Source organism: Cherax quadricarinatus, unplaced genomic scaffold, assembly GCF_038502225.1.
Source record: "Cherax quadricarinatus isolate ZL_2023a unplaced genomic scaffold, ASM3850222v1 Contig22, whole genome shotgun sequence".
NCBI classification, from domain to species: domain Eukaryota; kingdom Metazoa; phylum Arthropoda; class Malacostraca; order Decapoda; family Parastacidae; genus Cherax; species Cherax quadricarinatus.
In genome coordinates this window covers 20,439-29,550 of record NW_027195048.1, presented here as the reverse complement: position 1 = coordinate 29,550, position 9,112 = coordinate 20,439, and the positions used below count along the sequence as shown (strand labels likewise).

The following is a 9,112-nucleotide window of genomic DNA, read 5'->3' as shown; positions in this document are numbered from 1 at the left end:
ATTTGTCATAGTATTCTTCTTTATGGTTGAATAGGGATAGCAACTTAGTCATGAACTAACATATTAGCACAAGACTGATAGGGAGCATATATATATATATATATATATATATATATGTGTATATATATATATGTATATATATATATTTATATATATATATATATATATATATATATGTGTATATATATATATAAATATATATATATGTAAATATATATATATATAAATATATATATATATAAATATATATATATATAAATATATATATATATAAATATATATATATATAAATATATATATAAATATATATATATAAATATATATATATATAAATATATATATATATAAATATATATATATATAAATATATATATATATAAATATATATATATATAAATATATATATATATATAAATATATATATATATAAATATATATATATATAAATATATATATATATAAATATATATATATATATATATATATATATATATATTTCTATCATGGTAGAGATATTGCAGAAAGAATAGAGATCACAGTCGTAATTTTGAGACTTTACATATAATTTTCTCTCAATAAAAATGTTTAACACTCACACATGCCACTCTTTGATATCCTTACTTTGTTTCTTAACAGGCCTTCGATCACCTGGTTTTATGGTGCCATTTCCCTGGCCATTGATCATGGGAGTCGGCATGGTAGGAATGCCTTCATAGTTTTTACTCTCATCTACTTTGTAAGTGCCATCTTGGCATCCCTTAAATTTGAGTATAAGTAGAATGATGAGTATAACAATGATGAGGGCCCCTGCAATAATGCTGATAATAAGGGCAACACTCCCAGCAGCTTCACTGTGGATCTGGTCCAACGGGTCCTCTTTAACACTAGATTTCTTGTTGTTGTTGAACTCCACCTCTAGGGATGGGTACTCGTATTCGTAGTCAGTCACCGTGAAGGGAGGTTCTTGCGGTCGCGAGGGAGGGGCGACGGGGGTAGCCATGGTAGTTTGGGGTCGTTGTCGTGTCCTCGGCGTCTGGGTGGTGGTTTTGGTGGTTGTGGTGGTGGTGGTAGGGCCAGAGCCAGGGTCCTTCCTAGGAGGTCCCGAACCGTTGCTAGATTGGTTGTGCTCCTCAGAGTGGATCACACCTGGAGCAACCATGGGGTGGTGAGTCGCAGGGAATTCAATATCTATATCGTCACCTGATAGAAACAAAAAAAGATAAATATGGTCAAATTATAGATAAAATTTAGTTTGCAAGGAATAAAGTAGCATGTTGAGGAATTACAGTAGAACCCCAGTATCCGCTGATTCAGTAATCCACTCTTTACAGTGGCTTAAACATACCTCTTAATTTTGCATAATAATGGCCTCAGAGCACAAAATTAGAGAAGCCATAAGTGCTTCCCATCAGTGAAAAAGTGATAATTCTCTATTTATCGTGCATAATTTATCAGTTAAACTTTATAATAGGTATATATAGGATTGCTACTATCTGTGGTTTCAGTATCCACTGCAGGTCTTTGAATGTATCCCCCACAGACACAGGGGTCCTGCTGTACATAGAGCTCAATGGAGAGAAGTGTTTTAAGAATTATATACCTTGTGATGAATGGAGCAAAGTTTTTTAAGAACTACCCTGATGAAGGAAGAAGGTTGTATGAAGAATGACCATGAAATGAATGAATCCAAGCTACAATGTTCCCCTGAACTAATGTCCTTGGACTTCCTACTCATTTCTGCAAGCTCCTGATGTGTTGATTACAACATGAAAGGCCTAGAGCTATCATTCAACTTCCCCTGTGGTTGTTTTGCATCCTGTATCACTTGTTCATGATTATTGCATGTGAAACTATGAATGATAATCGTACATGTACCAGTACCAAGTTAACCTTAATGGAAGTAATTACATAATGACAAATGGGTAATGACAAATAGGTAATGACATAAAGGTAATGCCAGTGAGGTAATGACAAATAAGTATACCTGGAAAGGGTTTCAGGGATCAGTTGCTCACTCTAGGTCAATACATAGACTATACCAAAGTCATTACATTAGACCTTAGTGCAATTACAAGTGAGAGTCTTGTGCTATTTTTAATTTGTATTTTTATATTATTAATTTATACCTAGTTGTACTTTAGCTCATTCCAGCACAACACATAGACAACACCAACTTCATTACGTGTATTAGTGACTATACTCTACATGACCAAAATGCTATAGCTATATACTTGTCCAAACTTCCCACCACTACAGATATCAGTACTAAAACTCAACACACAACTCAGGATATAAATAACCATAATTTAAACCTAGAAGATGATTGATCACGTTGACCCTGATCTAAACCTACATAATCTGACACACAATCAAAACCTATTGGAAAGTAACTGCCTTTACTACACAGCATCACAAGCCAGCACTATCCTAAACAATGATAAAAGTCTATCAGTACTTAACTACAACATCAGGTCCTTAAGCAAACACTATGATGACCTCCTGGCACTCCTTGAATCACTAAAGACACCCTTCTCCTGCATTATTCTTACCGAGACCTGGCTAAAACAGGACACAATAGATATCTACCCTCTACCAGGATACACAGCAATCCACAACTGCAGACCATACCAAGTTGGGGGTGGTATTGCAATCTATTACTCTAACCAATTATCTTGTATCAGCACCAATTGCTTTAGTGATGAATATGGAGAATATATTTTTGCTAATTTTACTGTAAAAAACCTTAAGACACCTATAACAATTGGTGCCATTTACCGGATACCCCACACTAACATCCCAAACTTCAGTGAGAAATTAAAGGCACTAATAACAAACAGACAAATGAATAAGCACCACCTTCTCTTAGCTGGAGATTAAGACACCTATAACAATTGGTGCCATTTACCGGATACCCCACACTAACATCCCAAACTTCAGTGAGAAATTAAAGGCACTAATAACAAACAGACAAATGAATAAGCACCACCTTCTCTTAGCTGGAGACTTCAACATCAACCTTGGCCTACTAGATGATCAGCCTGTAACTGATTTCATCAACAATATGAACAACACACTTCTCATACCAACAATAACTAAACCAACCAGGCTCACTGAAACAAGTGCAACCATAATAGACCACATATGGACCAATATACTAGCCCCCCTTAAATCAGGGATAATCACAGATAGCACTACAGACCACTACCCTACCTTCCTCTTGACAAACATTAGTAAACCACCACTTGAATACAACAAAGTCTCATTTAGATTCCATGATGAGGCCTCAATAAGGAAGTTCACAGCTGACCTAGAGACTGTTGACTGGCCTACAGAATTCTCCAAGGCCAATGGTATTGATGACTGGACAGACATTTTTCTTAACAAACTACTTAGACTATACAACAAACATTGTCCTATAAAAACAAAACAGATCACAAACAAATGGCTTGGTTGCCCATGGCTAACCAGCGCCATTCTGAAATCCATTGATAAGAAACACCAATATGAAAAGCAATATAGACAGGGCTTAATACACAAAGATATTCTTAAACACTATTCATCAGTCCTCACCAAAGTAATAAAGAAAGCCAAACAACTATACTACTCCAGTAGATTCACTGACACAAGAGGAGATATAAAAAAGACCTGGAAAACACTCTCTCAGATTCTAGGGACCCACAAACTGAAAAAAACAAGAATATTGTCCTAACTAAACCTAATGAAACACCACTGCAACCCACCGACACAGCAAACAAGATAAACGACTTCTTCTCAACCATAGGTTCTAATCTCGCCAATAAAATCCCACGTACCAATGCCCATGCCGGGGACTACCTAGATGGGAATTTCCCAAATTCCTTCTATCTTGCTCCAACTGAGCCCACGGAAGTCACCGAGATTATAAAGTCACTTAAAAATAACTCAGGGAATCTGTCTCATGTCCCACCATTATTGTACAAGAGAGTGGCCCATGTCCTCTCGCATACTATCTCATTGCTTTTTAACAAGTCACTAGAAGCTAGCACCTTCCCGAAACTACTCAAGACGGCAAGGGTTACACCAATACATAAAGGTGGTGACCCTACAGATTTAAACAACTATAGGCCAATATCAAACTTACCATTGCTATCCAAAATCTTTGAGAAACTCGTGCACAGGAGACTATATTCATTTATAACGTCACAAAACATACTCAACCCCTGCCAATTTGGATTCAGGAAAAATAAAAGCACTAACGATGCAATTATAAAAATGCTAGATCTGCTTTACACAGCATTGGAAAATAAGGAATATCCATTAGGAATTTTTATTGACCTAAGAAAAGCTTTTGACACAGTAGACCACGGCATCCTACTCCACAAACTTGACCATTATGGTATAAGAGGCCATGCGCTTGCATATTTCAAATCTTACCTTACTAATAGGTATCAGTATGTCACCATTAAAGACACAGCATCAACAACACAGCCACTTGATACTGGAGTTCCGCAGGGAAGTGTCCTTGATCCCCTGCTCTTCCTCATATACATCAATGATCTTCCAAACGTATCTCGACACCTGAACCCCATTCTCTTTGCTGACGACACGACTTATGTCATCTCTCACCCTAATCTTGCAACCCTCAACACCATTGTTAATGAGGAGCTGATCAAAATATCGACTTGGATGACAGCCAATAAACTTACGCTTAATGTTGACGAAACCTACTACATTATGTTTGGTAGCAGAGCAGGAGATGCGCAAATTACATTAAGATCGACAACACTCTAATTACCAGGCATAATGAGGGCAAATTCCTAGGCCTATACCTCGACAACAACCTGAACTTCAGCACCCATATCCAACACATAACTTAAAAAGTATCCAAAACGGTTGGGATCCTCTCCAAGATACGATACTACGTGCCGCAAACTGCCCTTCTCACACTATACCATTCACTTATATATCCATACCTCACCTATGCTATCTGTGGTTGGGGTTCAACTGCAGCAACACACCTAAAGCCAATAATAACCCAACAAAAAGCCGCAGTAAGAATAATCACTAAATCCCATCCCTGGCAACACACCCCCCCACTCTTCATTGATCTAAACTTACTCCCTGTTCAGTACATCCACACTTACTACTGTGCAATCTACATCTACAGGACCTTAAATTCCAATATTAACCTTGACCTAAAACGTTTTCTTGATAGTTGTGACAGAACCCACAGGCACAACACCAGACACAAACATCTCTATGACATTCCCCGTGTCCGACTAAACCTTTACAAAAATTCAATGTATGTCAAAGGCCCTAAAATCTGGAGCACCCTACCTGAAAATTCCAAAACTGCAGACACATTCATCACCTTCAAAACTACCATCAGAAAACATCTTATCACCCTGATACACCCTGTCAACTAATAATACGAATACCACCTGGTGGTTCACACTTACACTCACTCACCCATTTGACCATAAACAGAAATATCAATCTCAATCTCAAAATAATGAATCTTAACTAGTCAAAAGTTGGCCTGTGATACTCCAATACTGAAACTATGTATAGTGCCAAAACTAAAGCATTCACATTGCTAAACTCACAACTAGTATTTAGTCACTTAGCCATAATACCAACTTATCTCATAATTCTGTAACATTTTAAACCTAAGATTTAATATGTCTGCCCGAAATGCCTAGCCATGCTAGGCGTTCTAGTGGTACACTCTGTAATTATTATTTTACTACATGTAAACCACACAATAACCAAATTCTGTAAACTCAGCATTGTAATACTTATAGAGAATAAAGTTTGAATTGAATTCAGCCCAGTCTGTGACCAGTAGGTAATGCCAAATAAGTAATGACTTACCATTATAAATCTCAGTAATAACTCCACCTTCGGTGCTGAACTCTCCCGAGCCTGACCCAGTACAACAGTCCTCCTCATCGTCACAAGGTCGAACACCAATACCAACATCGCGGTCTGGTATATGTGGCTTGGGTGAAGGTTTGGTCATTGGTGGCAGCGTCGGTGGGATGTACAGAGGCGTTATAAGGTCATCGCCTGTGGAAAATATTTTTTTGTTTACATAAATCATTTACATAAATCATTATGTATATGACTCCATGATCCACTTGGGTTCGGAATTTATTTTAAAATTATAAGAAAATAATAATCAGAAAAAATTAACAAAAGTCAATATACGTATGTATTCAAATTTAGGAAAAAAAATACATATCAAATAAAACTTATTTTGAAACTATATTATCAAAATGACCTTTTAGAATACATAAAAATAGTTTTTTCATCAATTACAATAATGTGATAAAAGTTCATGAAAATGAATTTATCTACAAATATTTTGTATTAAAGTTATTACACAATTTAGCACATATAAATATAATAATAAGAATTATTATTATTAAAAAAGTAATTTAATAGTAATAATAATAATGATAATATTAATAATAATGATAGTTACTAAAAACAACAGACATAGCCCCACTCCACAAAGGGGGCAGTAAAGCAACAGCAAAGAACTACAGACCGATAGCACTAACATCCCATATCATAAAAATCTTTGAAAGGGTCCTAAGAAGCAAGATCACCACCCATCTAGAAACACATCAGTTACACAACCCAGGGCAACGTGGGTTTAGAACAGGTTGCTCCTGTCTGTCTCAACTATTAGATCACTACGACAAGGTCCTTGATGCACTAGAAGACAAAAAGAATGCTGATGTAATATATACAGACTTTGCAAAAGCCTTCGACAAGTGTGACCATGGCGTAATAGCGCACAAAATGCGTGCTAAAGGAATAACAGGAAAAGTCGGTCGATGGATCCATAATTTCCTCACTAACAGAACACAGAGAGTAGTAGTCAACAGAGTAAAATCCGAGGTAGCAACGGTGAAAAGCTCTGTTCCACAAGGCACAGTACTTGCTCCCATCTTGTTCCTCATCCTCATATCTGACATAGACAAGGATGTCAGCCACAGCACCGTGTCTTCCTTTGCAGATGACACCCGAATCTGCATGACAGTATCTTCCATTGCAGACACTGCAAGGCTCCAGGCGGACATCAACCAAATCTTTCAGTGGGCTGCAGAAAACAATATGAAGTTCAACGATGAGAAATTTCAATTACTCAGATATGGTAAACACGAGGAAATTAAATCTTCATCAGAGTACAAAACAAATTCTGGCCACAAAATAGAGCGTAACACCAACGTCAAAGACCTGGGAGTGATCATGTCGGAGGATCTAACCTTCAAGGACCATAACATTGTATCAATCGCATCTGCTAGAAAAATGACAGGATGGATAATGAGAACCTTCAAAACTAGGGATGCCAAGCCCATGATGACACTCTTCAGGTCACTTGTTCTATCTAGGCTGGTATATTGCTGCACACTTAACAGCACCTTTCAAGGCAGGTGAAATTACTGACCTAGAAAATGTACAAAGAACCTTCACGGCACGCATAACGGAGATAAAACATCTCAATTACTGGGAGCGCTTGAGGTTCCTGAACCTGTATTCCCTGGAATGCAGGCGGGAGAGATACATGATTATATACACCTGGAAAATCCTAGAGGGACTAGTACCGAACTTGCACACTTGGCAGACGATGCAGCATCCCCCAATGAAAAGCAGGGGTGTCACTAGCACGTTAAGAGACCATACAATAAGTGTCAGGGGCCCGAGACTGTTCAACTGCCTCCCAGCATACATAAGGGGGATTACCAACAGACCCCTGGCAGTCTTCAAGCTGGCACTGGACAAGCACCTAAAGTCGGTTCCTGACCAGCCGGGCTGTGGCTCGTACGTTGGTTTGCGTGCAGCCAGCAGTAACGGCCTGGTTGATCAGGCTCTGATCCACCAGGAGGACTGGTCACAGACCGGGCCGCGGGGGCTTTGACCCCCGGAACTCTCTCCAGGTAAACTCCAGGTAATTATAATAGTAATAATGACAGTAGTAATAATAATAGTAATAATAATAATAATAATCATTGGCAGCTTGTCCATAGGAGCTGCAATGCTGCAGTCTCCCTCAGATGCTCACTGCCAGATGTATGACTTCATCAACTTTATGCTAAAATAATTTGCAACTGACAAATATATTACAGGAAAAATGTGTTGAATGTTGTTTTCAATGTATTGATAAGTGATTTTTTAAATTTTTTTGTTGAAATGAGATTAAAAAATTATTAAAAAAAAAAGTCTGATGCGGTATGATAGTACAATAGGTATTACTGCCACTGGTAATAATGATAACAGTAATAATAATGATGATAATAGTCTTACCTGAGCCAGTATCAAAGACAGGTATACACTCATCTTCATCATCCATGTCACAACCAGAACCAGCACCACTGAACACCAGGTCGTCTCCCTCACCAGGTGAGGGTCCTGGCATGGGTCGAGTCTGGAATCGGAGAATGCTCAGTGAACCACCATGATGAATACTCGTTTGGTGCATTAAGGTGCTCAGTCCTTCCACAGTGAAGTAATAAATCCAGGTGGTTGGTCCTTAATAAACAGAGGCTATGGAGCAGAATAATTATCAAGATTGATGGACTGACCACTTCAAACTTATTCTTTAAAGCTGAGGGACTGACTACCTCAAAATCATTCCTTCAAGGTTAAGGGACTGATCACCTCAAAATTATTCCTTCAAGGCTGAGGGACTGACCACCTCAAAATTATTCCTCCAAGGCTGAGGGACTGACAACCTTGAAATTACTTCAAGGCTGAGGGGACTGACCACCTCAAAATTATTCTTTCAGGGCTGAGAGACTGATAAATTCAAAATTACTTCAAGGCTGATGGACTGACCACCTCAGAATTACTGCTACTTCAAGACTGAAGGACTGACCACCTTATATATCCCTCTCTGCTGCTGTGTTTGTGTTTCTAAGTGGGTTTCCTAGTTGAAACAATGAATTCCCCTCCAGGGAGATGCCTTGAAGCTGGTGAAGGGCTCTTAATTCAAGGAAGTGGAGTTTTCCTCTTTCTTGGATCACACCTGATTGTTTTCCATTTCCCATGTACTGTATAACCCCTATGGGTTTAGTGCTTCCCCATAAATATCATAATTAAATATTTAATGCCATTATTGAGA

General features: G+C 38.0%; 1 protein-coding gene across 1 annotated transcript; it reads right to left on the bottom strand.

Moving 5' to 3' along the window:
* Nucleotides 1–515: 515 nt before the first annotated feature.
* LOC128705409 (neurexin 1-like) lies at nucleotides 516–8,412 on the bottom strand. Its single transcript, XM_070079811.1, has 3 exons — nucleotides 8,296–8,412; nucleotides 5,854–6,048; nucleotides 516–1,200 (listed from the first exon to the last, which is right to left on the bottom strand). The coding sequence occupies exons 1-3, from the start codon at nucleotides 8,405–8,407 to the stop codon at nucleotides 593–595; spliced, it is 915 nt and encodes a 304-aa protein (XP_069935912.1). The 5' UTR covers nucleotides 8,408–8,412; the 3' UTR covers nucleotides 516–592.
* Nucleotides 8,413–9,112: the final 700 nt, after the last annotated feature.

Excerpts from the sequence above, each read along its gene's own strand:
- LOC128705409 (XM_070079811.1), bottom strand. The coding sequence starts at position 8,407 with ATGCCAGGACCCTCACCTGGTGAGGGAGACGACCTGGTGTTCAGTGGT. Across the intron at positions 6,049-8,295 it reads TGTCTTTGATACTGGCTCAG|GCGATGACCTTATAACGCCT; the intron begins GTAAGACTATTA and ends TATTTTCCACAG. Across the intron at positions 1,201-5,853 it reads TATTACTGAGATTTATAATG|GTGACGATATAGATATTGAA; the intron begins GTAAGTCATTAC and ends TGTTTCTATCAG.